Source organism: Castanea sativa, chromosome 5, assembly GCF_040712315.1.
Source record: "Castanea sativa cultivar Marrone di Chiusa Pesio chromosome 5, ASM4071231v1".
NCBI classification, from domain to species: domain Eukaryota; kingdom Viridiplantae; phylum Streptophyta; class Magnoliopsida; order Fagales; family Fagaceae; genus Castanea; species Castanea sativa.
In genome coordinates, this window is record NC_134017.1 from 47,778,112 (window position 1) to 47,798,290 (window position 20,179).

General features: G+C 34.5%; 1 protein-coding gene across 1 annotated transcript; it reads right to left on the reverse strand.

The window, feature by feature from the left end:
- Nucleotides 1-6,745: 6,745 nt before the first annotated feature.
- Nucleotides 6,746-7,736, reverse strand: LOC142637282 (germin-like protein subfamily 1 member 13). Its single transcript, XM_075811560.1, has 2 exons — nucleotides 7,544-7,736; nucleotides 6,746-7,354 (listed from the first exon to the last, which is right to left on the reverse strand). Exons 1-2 carry the CDS (start codon nucleotides 7,734-7,736, stop codon nucleotides 6,813-6,815), a joined length of 735 nt encoding a protein of 244 aa, XP_075667675.1. The 3' UTR covers nucleotides 6,746-6,812.
- Nucleotides 7,737-20,179: the final 12,443 nt, after the last annotated feature.

Sequence of the window (20,179 nt, forward strand, 5' to 3'; positions counted from 1 at the left end):
GAACTCATCTCTACAAGATAAATACAAGAAAGTCGAAATCAGTTTTGCCTCCTGTAAACAATCAAAATTAAATTATCAACATTGTGTTCATAAAAGCACAAAGAGAGCACCACTAGCTTATAAAGACACGTTACTCAGTGCCCAAATAATAGAGTCCAGAATAACAAAGACTGAAGACTAACAACTTGGTTCGATATTGACAGGTTCTGCCCACTCACTGTCTATGATGAGGAAAATCAATCGGCAATAACCTAAGATTACGAATTATGATGCAAGTTCTCCATGTAATTCGCTAAAAGCCCAACTCATAAGACAGCATAAACCTATACTTTAAAAGAATTTAAATAGCAGACATCTTTAAAGCAAGTTGCTGTTATCTTACATGTCTACCAAAAGACAATAAATCACCATATCAACCAAAGCTCCAAAAATCACAAGAGAATTTTATGACAGGCCCAAATATTAGAAAGAATTAAATCAAGAAGTTCTTCCCCATAATTCTAATGATTGCAGCAGACAAAAAACGAAAACAAGAGAAAAGAGATCTTATTGCCAAATCAACTACACTACTTAAAGCTGCCCAAAGGGGGGGGGGGGGGGGGTTGGTGTGGAATCCACATTCCTGTAACCAATAAGAAGCAATGCCATATTAAATCCAAATTAGATATGGGGCAAGTATCACTAAAAACAGAGAATAAGAACAGAAACAAGACACAAAGACAAATGCACAAGCACTGAATGAAAGTGCAATCCCTCGTGGTGCAGGCATTATTTTTCCATAAGAGCAAACTGAAATATATGCATTCCAAAGCTACAATTCAGGACAAATATAAATTATAAAAAATATTTTTTAAAAGAGGAAAAAAAAAAAGAAAGCAACATTACTCAAAACACAAAATCATATGTATGATTGAAAATAGGACAAAATCAAAGTAGCCATCATTAAGGCACCACAAGTGAATTTGCAATACATCAGACCCAAACAAATGGATAAATCCAGATAATGCACACAATCCAGTCTCAAATTAAAAGAACACAAACGGAAATATGTCCATGAAAAAAGAAAGAGCAAAAGATAACAAGAATAAAGAGAGTCAACCAAGCATTTAAAGAGGAAATTACTTTTATTTTTTAGTAAGTTAAAGAGGAAATTACAGTCAATCTAAAATGAAGAAGCAGAAAAGTAAAATTATAAATAAATATAGTCAATATAAGCCTACTAAGTTACATATCACAAAAATATATAAGCCTTTTAAATTATAATAAGGAGAAAAGCCCCAATAAATTCTAGGGAAGGAATTACCTTGTTGAATTGTGTTAGCTGACTCTACAACTAAAAATCACTTAGAAACAATCTAAGGTCACGAACTATGATGCAAACCTTTCTGAACGAATTAGCTGCTTGGTAATCGTAACCTACGAGCAAGCCTTTCAAACTTCTATCCAAAGAACTATGATGCAAACCTAGAGACATATAGTGGCAACTCCAAAAATTTTGTTCAGGTGTTCTTATTCCACTTTGAAAAATTTTTGGGTCATTTCGGTCTATTTCGGGTTTTTTAGGACATTTCAGTAAATACTGGCCAAAATTCAAAATTTGGCAAGCATGAAGTTTGTACTTAAAAAAAAAATAAAAAAAATTCTTAAAACCAAAACAAATTTGCATTTTGTACATCGAAAAACCTCAAATGAAAAAAAAATTAAAAGAAAAGAAATTAATGAACAAAGGTACCGGTACAATAAACTATAATTTAATTTGTTTGTCTTTTATAATGTATTAGTTAATTAAATTATTAATTATTGGTGTTTAGTTGCTTCATTCTTTTTTTTTACTAACTATTAAGAGTCTAGCACACACCCACTGTGCGTTATAAGCACACACCCCTGCCTCTGCATGCCTTTTAGTTCAAAATTTGTTTAGCATAAAAATTTTGAGGGTGTTTTTGATATTGCTTGAGGGTGTTCCTAGGAACACCCTGGCTTTTGAGTGGCGTCGCCACTGAGACATAAGTTGGATCCATGTCATTCCTAGAAAGCCCAACTCATGCAAATCATGACAAGAAAAAGCAAAACTCTGTATTATTTACCCTCGGCAACCATCCTAAGGTCAAGAACCTTTTTATTTACCTGTCCTATAACAATAAGAGGCATTACCATATTCAAAATTGAATGACCAAAATTTGAACAAGACAAAATAGAGTAGCAAAAATTGCAAGGGAAATTTCAAACCCTTACTAGGTGAGTCATTGAATTTATAGCAGTCCAAAAAACCAAAACCTGTGAAAAGCAGTTATAGGTCCAAGAATTAGAAAGAATAAAAACAAACCAAAACATGTATAGTAATTATGATTGCAAGAGAGAATAATGACAGTTGAGTAAAAGATATTTTCATTAAAGAAAACTTAGCCATTGAAGCTGCTAAGCAGCAAAAATAAATTAAAAAAGGTTCCTGAAGATGTGAGGAATAAATTTTTATCATGCACCAAGAATCCAAAACAATGAATTATATTTCAATAGAATCCAACAATTATAAAGATAAATTATTCTAACTCTTAAATCCCTGGTCCTCTTTATTGCCAAATATTTGGTAACAAGATATCAATTAGCAACAATCCAAGTTCACAAATTATGACACAAATCCAGATATATAACGTTAATTCCATGTAATTCCCAAAAAGTCCCAACTAATGCTTGGAGAAGAGAAAGCGAAACCTTTATTGTTCTCCCTCTACAACCATATTTAGGTCACAAACAGTTATATTAATGCCCCCACACCAATAAGAGGCATTACCAAATTAGCCTGTGAATTCATTATTGACATTACAAACAAAAAATGACCAAAAATTAAATGACACATCAAGGAGAAGGGACAAGAACTGCAATAGAAGTTTCAAACCCTCACTCACTGAAACTAGAATTTATAATCCTCCTAGGAAAGGCAGTCACAGACCCAAGTATAAGAAAGAAGTAAAACAAGAAAAATATACCCTTCAAACTCTTATCAATGTAGCAGGGATAGAAAAGGAGGAAAGGAAAGCCGATTGCCAAATCAAACTCCACTGCTTAACCTACAAAGAACCAAAATAAAAAGAATTATGCTTCCTGCAGATACACAATAAGTTGCAAACCAAATTGGATATGGTGCTACCAACATAGGATGACCAGATCCACTCAAAGCCAAAAGACATCAACAAAAACAAAACATGTAGACAGATGTAGAAAGCTTATACCCTTGGTGGCATAGGCATTGACTAGCTGCATGAGCAAACTGAAAAATTATCAATCCCAAATGCAAAGTTCAGGATAACTTTGAATTACATGAACACTACTCAAAAGCATGCTTCATTGGGAAGCAACAAAACCAAATCAACCTTAGGTAAACTGGTAAAGCACCACAAGCAAATGCACTGCCCCTAGAATTGAATAAACCCTAATAACGCCTAAAAATCGAAAAACAAAGTGTGACAAGGGGACAAGAATTCCAATGGAAGTTTCAAACCCTCGTTGAGTGTGACTAGAATTTATAATCCTCAAGAAAACCATACCCTAAGAAATGCATACATGTCACAAGTATAAGAAAGAATTAGAACAAGTGGAAAAGTATCCTTATAATTCATTTAATTGCAAGAGAGTAAAGAAAAAAGGGGGAAAAAGAAAGCTTATCGCCAAGCCAAACTTCACCACTTAAGATGCCTGGCACCAAAAATAAAAAATCCAGTGAGAATTTTTCACATGTACATAGAATTGCAAAAGTTGCAAAAATGACTAGAATAACTCTTCCTTGCAATTTAAATCTTATACTTCTTTGGCATTCAAAACAACCATGTTTGAAGCTGGCTGCCTTTATCTTATATGAATGCCCAATGATGATATTAATGACCTTAGGTTCTTAGAAGTAGTAAGAAGTGCAAGTAGGCAGCAGTAAAAAAAGGAATCAAGACAAAAATTCCGGGTGGTGCTGGGATTAGTTAAAACCGAACAAATAAAGCCTGGAAAAAAAAACACAATGCAATCACCAATTTTCGTTTACAATGTTAATTTAATTTTTGAACCCATAATTACCAGCCATAAGGGATTGTGCTCCTATAGACAAGAACCAAATCTATCTAGAAAAGTCAACTTCATAGAAACAAATGCCTTCACAGAGTTGTTGAGGACCAAAACCTATAAGTAAATTGAACAAGGAATAGAATACTATCACAGTAGTAGGAACACTATATTAAAGACTTATAAGCAAAATGTGAAACTTCAGGCAAAAAAAAAAAAAAAAGAGTTTTCTTATTGTTGCAACAATTAGTGCGACCAATCTTGGAACTTGGGCTGTGTACGGTTAGAGTGACGATGCCCCTAGAGACAATTCTATCCCCAGTGAAGCTCACTAGAGGAGAGGTGAAATGCTTGATCCTTCTCTTGACCAGTTTCATATGCTAAAATGCAAGTAAGTAGATGATGTCTGTTGAGCTTCCATTGTTAATAAGTACATTGTGGATGTTGAATTATTCTACTCTGAGCATGATTACCAGTGGATCGTCATGGGGTTGTCTAATGTCGCGACCGTCTCTCTTTGAAAAGACAATATCAGGTTCGTCACTCCTTGGCATCTTCACTGGAGGGAGCCGTGAATGGACACTATTTATTCTTTCTTATGGGCTTTTTTCAGGGACTTCAGCATTCCACTTGCTGCCAATCCTCCTAAGACCGCCTTTATCTCTCCTACAGCAGGTTTGTTATCTTCTACTTCTCGATTTTTGTCTTTATCGCCCTCCCTTTGGTATCTGCTGGGTTCCGTTTTCCTGACATACTCCTGTAACTTCCCTTGCCGGATTAAATTCTCCACCTAGTCTTTTAAATGTCTACACTCGTCGATATGATGCTCGTGGTCCTGGTGGAACCTACAATACTTGTTCTTGTCTCTTCTTTCTGCTAGAGCACTGATTGGCTTCGACCATTGCAGGGAGGGAGCATCAATACTTGCTCAATTGGAATTATTAGAGGGGTAAAGTTTGTGAACTTTGGCCTCCTATCCAAAAGTTCCTTCTTTTTTCCTGTGGGCTGCTCAACACTTCGTGTCTCCTTCTTCTTATCGCAATTGCTGCTTGTTCCTTCATCTCTCTTCCTTTTTCCTTTCATTTCTTTTGCAAGCACTGCATTTTTTTGCATTCATGTACTTCTAAGCTTTTCGAAGCAATTCCGCAACCGTTTTTGGTGGGCTTTTGGTGATTGAGAAGAAAAAATCGTTGGGTAGCAATCCTGCTTGGAAAGTTGTTAGGATAATTTGATCTTCAGCTTCGTCTACCTGCAGTAGCTCCTTATTGAATCGGGTCGCATATTGTCTTAGTGATTCTCCTTCTACCTGTTGAATGTTGAGGAAATGACTAGTTGGCTTCTTGTGTCCTTGCCCCCCAATAAAATGACGAACAAAACCCTTGCTGAGTTGTTCAAAATTTGCAATAGTTCATGGGGTTATCTTGCTGAACCATACTCTAGCCGCTCTTTTCAGCATCGTTGGGAAAGCCTTGCACATCACCTCATTTAGGGTCATTTTCAACAACATCAATGTCTTGAATGATTCAATGTGATCGAAGGAATCCTTGAAACCATCATATGATTTCAGTTGTGGGAGACGGAATTTCGGTGGGATGGGATGGTTCAGTACTTCAGTGGTGAATGGTGAGTTCGTCCTTCAAATCATCCCATCCAAATTCTCCCTGCCTTTGTCCTTCATGGCACTTCTTAATTCATCCATCTCCTTCCTCATGTTACGAAGCTCATTCTCCATCCGAGACGAATTTCTACCGGAGATCCTGTCTCGCCTGTTGGCTAGGGAGTTTGATTCTTCTTCATTGTGGTTTTCAACTATTCACTAATGTTCTGCGTTTTGGGATTCTATTATCTTTCGCAGCTCTTCATTCTGGCAAGTTAGCTTTTCCACATTAGCCAGGAGGGCCTGGATTTGTTGCTATTGCACAGCATCTAGCTGTTGTGTAGCCTCTAACTCCATCTTGTATTTTAAGGAACTCTTTTGTCATTGGGAAAGATGGCTTGAATGATTAGTGTTTCCCACATACAGCGCCAAATTGATGATGCAAAAAATTATCAATTGAGCTCCTCGCCATAGTGGATGGACGAAACTATGATTTGTGTTGTCTCTGTTGGAGGAAAACTTACAAAATGAACTGGGTGGAAGAATAACACATTGGTGTGGCATTAGCCAAACCGCCTCTGATGCTGAAGTCAGTAAAAGAGAAAGATTTTAGAGAGAATAAACTGGTGAGTGATTTTTGTAGAGTATTTGTGTGTACCTTTAACTTTTGTTGCCTTCTCCTTTTATAGTTGCGTGCCTCATTAATGGGCAATGAATTGTTGTATTTATGTTCAACGACTAGTGCGTTACAAAATCTTTGCCTGAAGTTCACAACTCACTCTGTGACCGTTGCTCCATTCGTTACTCTTTGTCATCAATGAGAATAATAAATGTGTAACGTCTTCTCTTGATTAATGACAATCTCCTCTTAATGACGATCATAAATTACTGACTCATCAGTTTCTATGCTTAATACAATATTGTTCAGTTTATATATAATAGTGCAAATACTTGTGGTTTCAAACATCATGGATTGAAGGTGTAATCAAGATTTAGTCATGCAGTAATTTTGCCTTGCAAATGACACCATGATACTTAAAAGCCATCATAAGAAACCATTTTATTTGATAATTATTATTTAAATGACATTACATTGAGGAAAACGAAACAAACTTTATTCAAACCACATAGTGGTTCACCATCCTTATTACATGTATTTTTCAGAATTCTAATTTGGCGCAAATGCCTTTTGAAGATATTCAACTACACCATTTTCTAGTTGGAAGGCCTTGATGAGCACATCAGAATTGATGGGAGGATTAGATCCAAAGACTGTGTTCGCTATGGTGATCAACCCAGGATTTTGGCTGTTGAAACTAGCAAAGGCAAGAGCAGCAGTCTCCCCTATGTTGATTTGGAAGTGAATGAGACCAATTGGGAATATAAAGACATCTCCCTTATTTAGAACTTTGGTGAAAAGTTTGTTTGAGTCGGATGTGACAAAACCAACTAAGAGAGTACCCTCAATGACTACCAAAAGCTCAGTGCTGTGAGGGTGAGTGTGAGGAGGATTCAGGGCATATGGTGCGTAGTCTATGCGAGCCAAAGATATGCCAAGAGTGTTGAGACCTAGTAAGTTATCGACGTTCACAAGAGTGATATTTAATCCATTTTTGTTTCTAGTGTTTTTGGGAATATTGAGTCCAGAGAAGAAAAAATCATTCGCTATGACTTGTGCTGGGTCCTTGCAAAAATTTCCATTCATAAATTCTACACAAAGAAAAGTTTGTTATTGTCATAAATAAGACATTTCTGTAACAATGTAGAGTAACATGTCATGTAGGGAAAAAAAACCGTAGGCCATAATTTCATTAATGTGAGAACTTATACGTAATTCAAAAGAAATTGATTGATAATACTGCTACTGCTAATAATAATGAGAGTGTCTTTTATACATACCACCAGATTTGAGGTTGTTAATTGCGACACAGAAGTCTTGCAAAGGGCTAGGGTCATAGGCAGAAGCCAAGGAGGATGCTAAGGCCAAAATAGCCATAGTCACAAGGAAATAAACACCTTTCATCATATTTGAGGAGGTTATCTCTATCTTATATGGTATACTATTCTTGGTTGAGTGAGGGATGAGAAACATAGCAATATGGAAATGTCTACTTATAGAGAGGAGGGTGAGAGAAGCGGCCTATGTTTTTTCAAAAACTTGGTAATTGTTTAACCCTTTGCATGGACGGAGCCATGTTTGGACTTGGGGGGGCAATGGCCCCCCTCCCTTTTTAAAAAAAAAATTATTATTATTATATATATTAGGTACTAATTTTAGCAATTTTGTTTTAGAAAATTACACTTTTGCTCCCTTAAAAATATCATTGATTCTTTTAAGAGTATTGTTATAGTCACAAATTTTTCTATAACATTTTTACAGACGGTTAAGGTAACAAATTCTTATTGATTCGCATTTGGGCTTACCATTTACATTATTAGCAATTTGTAAAAAGGTTTGCAGTTCAAACATTTTCCACATTTTAAAGACCATTAAAAAATATTTATATGTCAAAAATCTAAAAAAGAAATATACAAGTCCAAAAAAATTAGTACAACAACAAAAATTATCAATAGTAAAACTAAAAAAAATAAAAAATTAAGCCTGATCAGCCAATTTTACTTAAAACAAAAATTCTAACCCTTTAAAAATTTTTAAACAACTAGTAACTAAGCAACTAAGTAGCAACAAAGTCGAAGGCCAAAGTTATTGTACACAACCAACAGCAGAGCCGCCCCCCCTAACTCTAAGTTCTGGCTCCGTCCCTGACCCTTTGTCACATTTTTTTATTTTAAAATTTAATTAGGTAAACCTATTTTCTTTAACCACTACTTGTCGTACAGTTTTAAAACCCAATCAATCAAGTGGAACCTCTTCAATGGCATAGTGTAGTTTTAATGTTACATATACTTTGGCCAAAATCAATCCAATAAAACAATAATAGTTACTGAAATGTTCCAATCAAGTGGGACCTCTTTAACTTGAGATTGCAACAATAATCCAAGTGACCAACAATAATCGTTACTGAAATGGCATTGTGTAGTTTTTATGTTATGTTCTTGCTTTTCCTCTTCTTTGTAACATATATTCTGGACCTAATCTTAATTGATGGGTACTAAAGACAATAAGTGGTAGTTAGATTCAATCGTTTTCTAGAACCAAGCAAGTGACCAACAACTACCAGGTATCTAGTTTATTCTAGCTTTTCCCCTTCTTTGTTCTCTCTTCAGTATTTGTACTTCAAAAAAAAAAAAATTGATGTTTACACGAAGGTATTTGGTGAATTCTGTTGATGTACATCTATACTACTATTTAAGGAATTTCTCTTGCTTGAATTCATAATTTTTTTGGTTCAAAATATCTCTACATCCCTATGTTTAAGTAAAGACAAAATTAAAGAATAATCCAGTAAAAATACAACTCTAAATTCCCACTAAAACATTACCTAAAAAATAAGGTCACTATAGCATTTCAAACTTTTTTTATATACTTATAAATTAAATTCTCAAAATAAAAACATAAATTTCTTTTTGCTACAAAATAAGACTACTAAAAAAAAAAAAAGTATCACCACACACATGGAGCGCCTGTGTAAACTAATGAAAATACTTATCTACCAAATATACAAATCTCAAAGCCTTTACAAATGTTATGAATTGATAGCCCAAGAGCATAAGATCATACACCAGTAATTTAAGTCCACAACCCAAAAATATAGCCCAATGCCTTCGGCAAAATTAGCACCTGGTGTTGTCTAAATTTGGACCCACGAAATCCAACCCAAATACCCAGTTTTATAGCACAGTAAGTTGATCAGCCAAGGGCCCATTGTGGATCAAGCCACGTCCCACGTGTGAAGAAGTCATCCAAGGGGAAAAATTAGAAGTGGTGGATTGGAGGGTTAAAGAGTCATCCCGCATTTTCTTGGGATCACTTAAGAAACTTTCAGATGAGTTTGGAACATTTGTGAGATTAATAGTTTCGTGAAGACAGTGTATAACCTACAAACACACCAAATTTGAAAAAAAAATTCACATTGATTAATGCGGCAAATTGTTAGTGGCAGGTAAAAAAGTAATGTCAACAGTTAATCTAGATAAGAATCATTAAATTAAGCTTTCCCACTCAATTGTTGTAAAAATTTTTTGTGTTTGTAGCATTGCTCATCCTGTGAACCTTTTGTTCAGTAGTTTGGTTAGAGAGAAATCTCTTTTAGGGTATTGTAAAGGTGCAACCTCTTACCATTGTATTTATAAGAAAGAGTATTTGAGTGTATTTGGAATTGAACAAAGTTTGGTTTAAAACATATAATTGAAGAAAAGTCAATGTAGTTATGTATTCGAATACAATTGAATAATCTAACTGTACTTAAGAAATTGCACAAAAATTTTATTCAATAAATGTTACGTATGAGATATGAAAAATATTTTTTGAAAATGTAAAATAAACATTAAACAAAAACAAATACAAAACAAAATGAATTCCTTAAAATTTTTAGGATTGGATGATGGGTGTCTTATCTCCATCTCGTCCTCTTTTGGGTGGGCGAACCCAAGCATGACAAGTTGGAGCAAGGTAGGATGAAGGGTTATTGTCATCTTTAACTACTTTGTTTTGGCTCTGATGAGAGGGAAAAATGGTTTAATTCACTTGGAAAAGTGGTTTAATTTTATTATAGAAAATTTAAAAATATATATATAGTGTTATACTAGTAAAAAAATTGAAAATTACACACAGGATACATTGTTTAATTCACTAATATAGCTCACCATTTTATTTCATCATAAGAGAGAGAGAGATTAGAATTTCATGGATATTTAATTCCTTTAAAAGATGTATTTGTTAACCAAACCAAAGGATCAAGATTTTTATCATCTTTGATTGTAACTCAAGATTTTGTAAAATACAACCAATTAAGGAGTCCGGACCATTAACAACACCTAGCACAAGGCTAGGTTTGTTTTGGCTGAAGACATTTTCAGGAAATTAATTTACACCTGGGTGCGTGTTTGGCACCACTTGAAAATACAGTCAAACTGAAAATTTGATTCAGTTTAACTATAAAATAAGCCCCTTAAGCTGTAAATACATTTTTGTTTCTATTTTACCTTCAAATGGTTTTCAGGACTCAAAGAGAGAGAGAGAGAGAGAGAGAGAGAGAGAGCAAGAAGAGAGAGCATCGGTGGCCACCCAGCCAAGCTCCAGCTAGCTCAGATTGTGTCGCCCCCACCGCCTAGATCACGCGCTGGCCAAGCTTTTTTTTTTTTTTCTCAACTCTTCGTCTCCCTCTTGCTCACCATCACCGATCTGGCCGTCACTAACCACCACCCCACCCCTCCCTCATCACTGATCCACAAACACCCAAGACCCACCTCTTCGATCGTCAACCATGCACCGACAAGTACAGGTTAAGCTCCAACGTTGCCGCCATCTAGATCAGAGCCTTGCATCTCGTTCTCATTGCCGCCGCTGATGATCGTCGCCGCTGCTAAAGACCGATCTATCTCTCTTTCCCTCAATCTCTCAATCTCTCTCTTTGATCTTTGAATTTTTTTTTTTTTTTTTTTTTTTGTGGTGGTGTGGGTGGTGGTGTTTTGGTGGTTTGTGTTGTGTGGTGCTGCTGTGTGGGTGGTAGATTTTCTGATATAAAATTTGTTTGAAAGTTGAGAAAATAGCTAAGAAAATGTGAGAAATTTGTAGAAAATTTACATTTTCAAAATATAACCAAACACTTGAAATTATTTTCTAACATAATTCTTAAAATGCAACCAAACACTATAAATTATTTTCCTTTCTCGAAAATATTTTCACTTGAAATTATTTTACACCCGAAAAATATTTTACACTAAAACAAACACAGCCTTAGTGGAAATTCAAACGTCCTAACCCTTTGTGTGGCTTTTGGCCCCGGTTGTCACAAGATTCACAATATTAACCAACCCTAGCAAAACTAACGCAAATGCAACACACTTAAATTAAATAAAACATGACACCGCAGACTGGGAAGACATCCAATTTCCAGTAATAAAAATGAGGATTAAAATAATAAACGCATTATTATTATTATTATTTTAAAAAATGATTACAAAGAAAGAAAATAAATATACAAACAGATAACCAAAAACCTCTTAGGGGTCAAGCAAGTAGTAGGAACAAAAGCAAAAACTAAAACACAGCAGCAATAGAAGCCTGTTCTTAGCCCAATGTAAATACAACAAATTTATTTTCTCACTCACACATCATATCTTACACCAATACTTAAAACTTCAAATTTTAGGAAAAGAAAATAATTTTTTTTTTTTATAAGAAAAGAAAATAATGAAATCAAGACACAAAGAGAGCGTATTGCCAGAGGTCCGCCATCAAACTTTGTCACCCAAATTGATATACAACATGAAAATTTTCAAACACAAGATTTGGGGTAACGAAGCCATAAGCCCCCAAAATATCCCCCCACCCAGTCCACCTGTACAAACCACATCCATAGAAGTTTTGATGGCATTTGCTCACTCATTTTCTCTGACTTGGAAATTAATCAGCAACATATACAAATCTATGAATAATGATGCAAAATTCAATGACAAATTAAAATCATTTAATTCACAGAACGCCCAACTAATGCCAATTACAGGACAAACCAATAACCTGAATAATTCTTCCTTGGAAACAACAGTATTGGTGTAAATCTACCTGCCCCACACAAATAAGAGGAATAAACACATTCAAATAAGATAGGAGCTTGCAAAAACGAAACAAAGAATTGTGGGAACCAGGAATGTACTTGTCAAAAACTATAAAACAAACTTCACCAGCTCTTAAAGAAGTCATGCTTGGAGATGGATGGCATCTGCTCAATCACATCCTATTACTAGGGAAAAAATCAATAACATTCTAATTTTAAATTATGATGCAAAATCCAAAGACAGGTTTAAATCATCAAATTCCTAGAAAGCCCAATAGTGCAAAGCATAATTGATTTTATTCTACCCCAGCAACCATAGTTGGGTCACGATCACCACCATCAACCTACCTGTATTCCAATAATAGGCATTACTGCATTTGAACAAGACATGACTTTTTCAAGACAGAATAACCAAAAATTAAACAAGATTGAAGTACGAAGGGAAAAGAATACAATGAAAGTTCAGACCATCACCTAACGAGACTAGGATTGTAGGAGAAAATAATGAAAGCGGGAGAAAAAGAAATCTTATAGCCAAATCAAACTCCACCACTTCAGCAACCAAGCACCAAAAGACAGTCTGTTTCCTGTACGCATGTTAGGGTTGAGATTTTAACACACTCCAAATTGCAGCAGTTACCAAAAAAACAAATGGAAGAACTCTTCTCTACAAGACAAATACCTTCCTTTCCTGACAATTAGAGCACTAATGTTTTAAGAATGCAACTCATACATATGTGACTGCCCAGTGATGAGCTCCAAAAAGCATAAGGTTAGAGTGCGAAAAGACCAAATTGATGATCAAAAGTTAACAAAGGATATTATAAATGCAAGTACATGACAATCAAAAAAGGATCCAGCAACAGTCTACCTGCCCACTAACTTTCTACAACTCATACATATGTGACTGCCTAGTGATGAGCTCCAAAAAGCATAAGGTTAGAGTGCGAAAAGACCAAATTGATGATCAAAAGTTAACAAAGGATATGGTAAATGCAAGTACATGACAATCAAAAAAGGATCCAGCAACAGTCTACCTGCCCACTAACTTTCTACAACTCATACATATGTGACTGCCCAGTGATGAGCTCCAAAAGCATAAGGTTAAGAGTGCAAAAAGACAAAATTGAAGATCAAAATTTAACAAAGGATATGATAAATGCAAGTACATGACAATCAAAAAAAAGGATCCAGCAGCAGTGTACCTGCCCACTAACTTTCTACAACCTTGCTAAGCACCCCAGGTAAGAACTTGCAAAACTTGCTTGATGCAGGAGACAGAAGAAGATTTTTATTTAGTATTATTTATGTTTGCGAGTCAATTGTATTTTTATATTTTAGGTCCTATTAGTTTATTAGGCTATTAGTATTTTAATTTGGAAGCAAGATTATTTTTGTAATAAGGTTATTAGGGTTTCTTAAGCCAATTAGAACTAGGGTTTAGCAATCCTTCATAAGCCCTATATTGTACTCCTTGAGGAGATAGTTGATATTTTGATGAATGAAAAAAATGGCCGTTTGGTTGTTCTTTGGTCAAGTGCTGAGTCCAGGTCCACCCTAGGTGCTGGCTCCTAATGGTTTCCCCGCTTGGTGCTGACTCCAAGCCAAGCCTAGGTGCTGACCCTTAGGTTATTATATCCATTTATTTTATTGTTGTTTTAATTTTGTTCTGGTTATCCTACGTCACTGCTCGAAGAACACTGCTTGAAACACCAACAAAAGTAGACAATGCAAATCCAAAGAACAAATTCATACAGATGAAGATATAGCAATTAATACTATTTTAAGCCCAAAGGAGCACCAGGATGTCTAATAATGTATGCAAGATAGAGTAAGGTTGCTAATATGGACAAGCTCCAATAAAACTTCTAAGTTGTGTCTTTACGAGATAAAAGATAATCCATTTTGTATAATGAAAGGGGAAAAAAAAAAGGACAATCAAATCACAAAATTTATAGAACATGGCACATAATGGTGCCTTAGAATGCATAACCACTGATGAGGTTAAAAGACAATAGAAAGAACACTAACAGAAGATACTGTATCACATAAATGGGTAAGGAAAAAGTCTTGCTAAATACTAAAACTAACCAAAGGACCACTGTGCAAGATCTGATCCCACATCACCAAAACCATCTTTCAAAAGACTAAACACAAAATTGTACCTTCAGTGGAACTGGGGATCAATGAAAGATAAGTGCCACTTTCACAAAAACATATTGCAAGAATCAAAAATAACCAATGAAGTACATGACACCAAGAATTAGAGCATAACTAGTACCACATCATGCCTAGCCAACGAAAGAAGCCTCAATTTAAGAATTCTGCAAAAATTAACAAAAACCAGGATGTTCATTCCTGAATCAAAATTTAAGGAGTAAAAATTCAGCATGATAAATACTTTCCAAGGAATTCTCAATTTTTCAAACCAAATGTCCATGACACACTCATTTGCAATATAGCAAAACTATTAAAGGAAGCAACAAAGAAGGACCACAACGCTGTTGCAAAAAACAGATAAAAAGAATTCAAACAAAAGAAATATCTTTCACATGAACACAATACAGCTCTAAGGAACTAATAACCAAAAACATTACTATCAGTTAATATAGTAAAACCTAAAAGGCCTCTGAAAATAGCAAAAGAAATGGACTGTGTGATGAGTACTTTTTAATGGAACTCAATTTCCATGATCTAAGAGTCAATAATTCTCTACATTTTTAGCTTTCCTATGTGAAAGACTCAAGCTGTCAAGTCATGTGCAAAATTTAGATTGTTTGGGCAGAATCCTACTTTAGCCAGACCAACACTGGATGATGGCCTTTTTTATGTATCTTTTGGTTTTGTAAGAGACTAATGTCATCTACACAGAGTTTTGTAAACACTTGTTGCAGAAGAGTTTCCACTACTGTAGACAGATGAAGATTATAATCAACATTGTTCACACAAAACAACAAAATAGACATCAACAACTTATAAAGAAACAAGTCAATCAGCGCTCAAACCATGATGCAATCCTAGAGACATGAGTTCGATCCATGATGTTCCAAAAAAGCCCAACTCATGCAAATCATAACAGGATAAAGCAAAAACCTGTATTATTATTCTCTCGTAATGATGGTTACATACTTCGTTAATTTACCTGTCCCACAACAATAAGAGACATTACCATTTTTGGATTGAGTGAGAAAAAATTAAACAAGACAGGACAGAGGAAAAATAATTGCTAGGGAAATTTCAAACTCTCACCAGGTGTTACATTGAATTTAAGGTTGTGTAATAAGTAACAATAAAAGTAAGAAACAAGACAAATTTACAAAAGCTGTATGAAGTCATGAACCCCCAGAGTAGCGATGGCTTTGATTTCACACATTAGCAGACTTAAAAAAAACAAAAAACAAAAAACAAAAAAACAATCCAAGCTGCAGTTCAGGACAATTATTAATAACAATAATGTTTAAAGAACAAAGTTTCTCTCCAAACTAGTTTAGAGAGAAACTCTACAAACTCTTCATATATCTCTATTGTGAATTTTGAAAATCCAACCGTTAGATTGCATGTTGTTATTATATTCTTCATGCATGAAAATTTTCAAAAAGATCAAAAATAAATTGCTATCTAATCAAACAAATGTTAAAATTTCAAATTTTTAATTGTATAAAAATATGATTATTGATCGAATAGTAAATAAAATCTAATTTGAATGAAATTTGATATGCATGTTAAAAACATAAGGAACATGAAATTCAACAGTTAGATTTTCAAAATTCACAAAAAAAAAAAAAAAAAAAAAAAAAAAAAAAATAAAATGGGAGGAAAAGAGAGCCTGTTGCCAAAGAAGACTCCACTGCTTAAGTTGCAAACCACCATAATATTAATATAAAAAAAAAAAAATCCTGCATTCAGTAGAAAGATAATATGCGGCAAAACCAGATTGGATATGAAACTGCCGACATAGGATGACCAGACGGACGCATCAATTTCCTGCATGAGCAAACTGAAATATAGAGAATACCAACTATACAGTTCAAGACAACTTTACATTACAAGAACGTATTATTAAAATAAGAGCAAGTCTACTCAAAAGCATGTTTCATTGGGAAGCAACAAAAACAAATCAACCTTGGGTAAAGCACCACAAGCAAATGCACCACCCCTGGAATTAAATAAACCCTGATAATGCAACCAGGGAAGCACAAAATCCAAGCTTGAAAAATAAAAATCTAAGTTTGAAAATAAGGGTCATTATTTTAGGAAAAAGTGATTAATATATATATATATATAAGAGAAAATCAACAACCCCCAAAAGGTCAAGCAACTGGTTAAGGGAGAAAAAATGGCAAAAGTAAAATCTAAAACACAGGGCACAAAAGGTTATGATAAATAACTATGCTCGATATAAATCTCTTTTTTTTTTCAAAAAAATATAATTTTTTTTTTTAACTCACAATAGTGGTAAACCTCGCTCATAAACATCTTAATCCTATACTTAAACCTTCAAATTTTTGGATAGGAGTACTGAAGTCAAGATATAAAGAGAGCTTATTGCCTTAGGTCCCTAACAAACTCCATTGCCCAAGTAGAATACCAAATCGATTTACAGAAGTCAATTTTGATGCAACAAACGCCTTGAAAGGCAACCAAACACCAAAATCTATAAAATAAATTGAACAAGCAGTATCACATTTGGGTGAATAGTGTTAAAATACTTAAGAGAAATCAAGAGAAGGGAATAGTTTGCCTATTGTTGCAGTCAACACAGCACATAAACTTACAGCTAACAATCAAATAAAAAGATCGCAAGAACATTATATTCTTTGCACCACAAAAATTGTTTGGTATCTGGAATACTATAAAAAGATAACAAATAAAAAGTTGGGCACAACAGGTGCAACAAAACAAGCTAGTAGAAAAGTAATGTTCCAAAGCTAGCATGTTAAATAACAGTTTCTGAAGCCCATTCAAAAGTGGCACCAGATCCAATTTTGGTAAAACCACAAGAGTCATGGGAAGTTTGAAATGAGATAGTGGCAATATATATCACAGAACAGAAGACATAAGATACATACCAAAATCCACAATTTTGTATGGTCGCCCTTTGGAGAAGTCCCACATAATAAGCTTTGAATCAAGACCTCCAGTAATAACTGCCAACATTCCCAAAGCAGAAATAAGTACTCAAATAATGAAGATTAAAGATTCAAATGCAAGTCTTTTAGATTTTGGAACAAACTGCACAGGTACAACATTTATGTTACACATGAATGGTTCAAAAATCATAACAAAAATCCTATGTGAACCCTGGCTAGCAACTAAGTTCATATTAATAATAGCATCGTACTGAAATTTGATAATGGGCATCTGAACTCCCAGGAAAAGCTAACATATTTTTCTCAACACCATTTCCATTACCACCCAAGTTCACTCGTAATAGTGGCAATTAGCAGACTCTCAGACAAGTGACTAGTTACTAGATGCAAGTTTCAAACACAGTGAATAATGAAAGTCAATGCAAGGAAATCAATGATACAGTGATTTCCATGAGTTGAGTTACAGCATGTTTGTACACATCAGAAGAATGAAAGTAATGGTTAAGACTGAATCAATCATTTGTTCCTTTTTAAGGAAACTTAGGCCATGTTTGGGGCTTTGGGTGCCCCTGAAACTTGAGTGGCCATCCTTTGTTACAAGGTAATCATAGCTAAAAATAATGGACTATAGCAAAACCAGATGCCCTTGATACAGTTGGCACCTGGCAGTCTGTATCACTCACTAGAAAAAGAAACATTTGACAATATTTCAAGCCAATTTCATGGTTGTAGTGGTACATTTTTCTTTCTTGTCTTCCATGACAAAGCTCGGACTTGGACACATAATATTCCAGTCAAGGCATTAATTATGCCTTCCCATGCACTCACACTTTACCTTCTACAAGGAAACCATAATTCCAAGAAGACCCCGCTTTCCTCTGAACTTCATCATTGTCCCTTATTTACTAAACTTTAGACTTAATGAATTCACAAACCAATCAACTGTTAAGGGTTTCCTTCAAATTTGCCAATGCTTTAATAAGCAAAGTAGCCAACTACCATGTGAGCAGATTAATGTTCAATATGCAATCACTAAAGCAAGTTGCATCCAATGTAGCCATGCTCTTATATCATCATTGACACCCAAAGTACATGCTTGCACATATGCACGAGAGAGAGAGAGAGAGAGAGAGAGAGAGAGATCAATTAAATTTACAAGAGAGACCTTCCCAGGGTCTCCAAGGAAGGAACTGCACACTGCAACAGATCTTTAAAATAGAGATAAAGTGGAAGAAATACAACACAGGTCTCATACACATAAGGTATACAAAGAAAGAACAGAACATGTTTAGATTAAAAAAGTATTTTGAAAATATGAGGAAAAAAGAAAAGAAAAGAAAAGCAATGAGCAAGAAATATGTAGATGAACCAACCGTAAGTTACATAAACGGAACATAAGACAGGTCAACCAAAAACAGAATCCTTGAAATTTACAAGGACACACTTGTATGGCCCACTCCTGCTCTTAATGTTTTATAAAGTTGATGCTGATGAATGTCAATGATCTGCCATAGAGATCATAATCAGCAGTTGACTGCAGGAAAGCAGCGTTACCAATCTTCTATTCTTGTTTTCAATGCTTCAAAATAACTTCATATGAAAAACCTTATTATTGGAGAGAGAGACAGAGAGGGGACACAATATACTGAAAATAGAAAATATAATCATGTATGAAAAGTTGCAAGAAAGAATTCTCAGGTAACAAGAGAAGATCTCATATATGACATGATATAATTACAATAGCAAATCATGTCTTCTGTCATATATCAAACCATATAGTTATCACATTGTGGGTCAAAACTCAAAACTCACATATCAAATGGTGCCATAAATTTTTTTAAATAAACTGAAAGAAACGGTATATACCAAAATTAGCATTCTTGAAAATGACATTAATAACATTAGAACTATATTGATTTAGATACAACTGTTTAAGCGAGTTTCATGGCCTCCATAGGAAAATCATGGGGTTATAAAACAATGCTGTGAGAAGCCCCTTCATTGCTGATGCATTTTAAACATTTACGAGAGAAACCCCTATGATAACGATATTATTTATTAAAGATGCCAGCATCATGAGCTGCAATCAGAAACTTTATAATCCAGTGGATATATTACCACTGCGAAGCATTATGAGTAGGAAAGTGTGTATACAACTCAATAAACATATTAATTTTGATCAAGACAAACAATATAGTGTAGTGACGAAGCCAGGATTGAAACACAAGATTTTTTTTTTACATTGATATAATCCCCATCATGCTAGGATGTCCATGATCCATTGATCCTTTGGTAATTAAATGTTACTAATCTTTAAGCACTTTTGTTATACTATAGACGTTTTGACATCCAAGCTCACTGAAAAAATGCGAAGAGACTATAAGCCACTTACTGACTTGCAAGGTGTTATGGCTGTCTAGGTGAATATAATCTTTATGGGTGTCAAGTTTCAATGAGGCTTAAAAATATACACTCTTGCAAGCATGGGGATGCATGTGTGTATGCATGAACACACAATTAAGTAAGAAAGATCTACACTTGATCTAATTATAAGAATTTAGACAAGTAATTTGATAATTATTTAAGAGGAAATTAAAAAGTAACTTATTACACATAAAATTACCTTTAACTGAGAATATAAATAGAAAAGAAATTGATGTAAAATTGTGAAACATGATAACATACCTGAAAATATTACTAAAATATTCCATCCCATTATTTTTTAAGTTCAACTTACAATTTTAATGTGGGTGATGATGGCAACA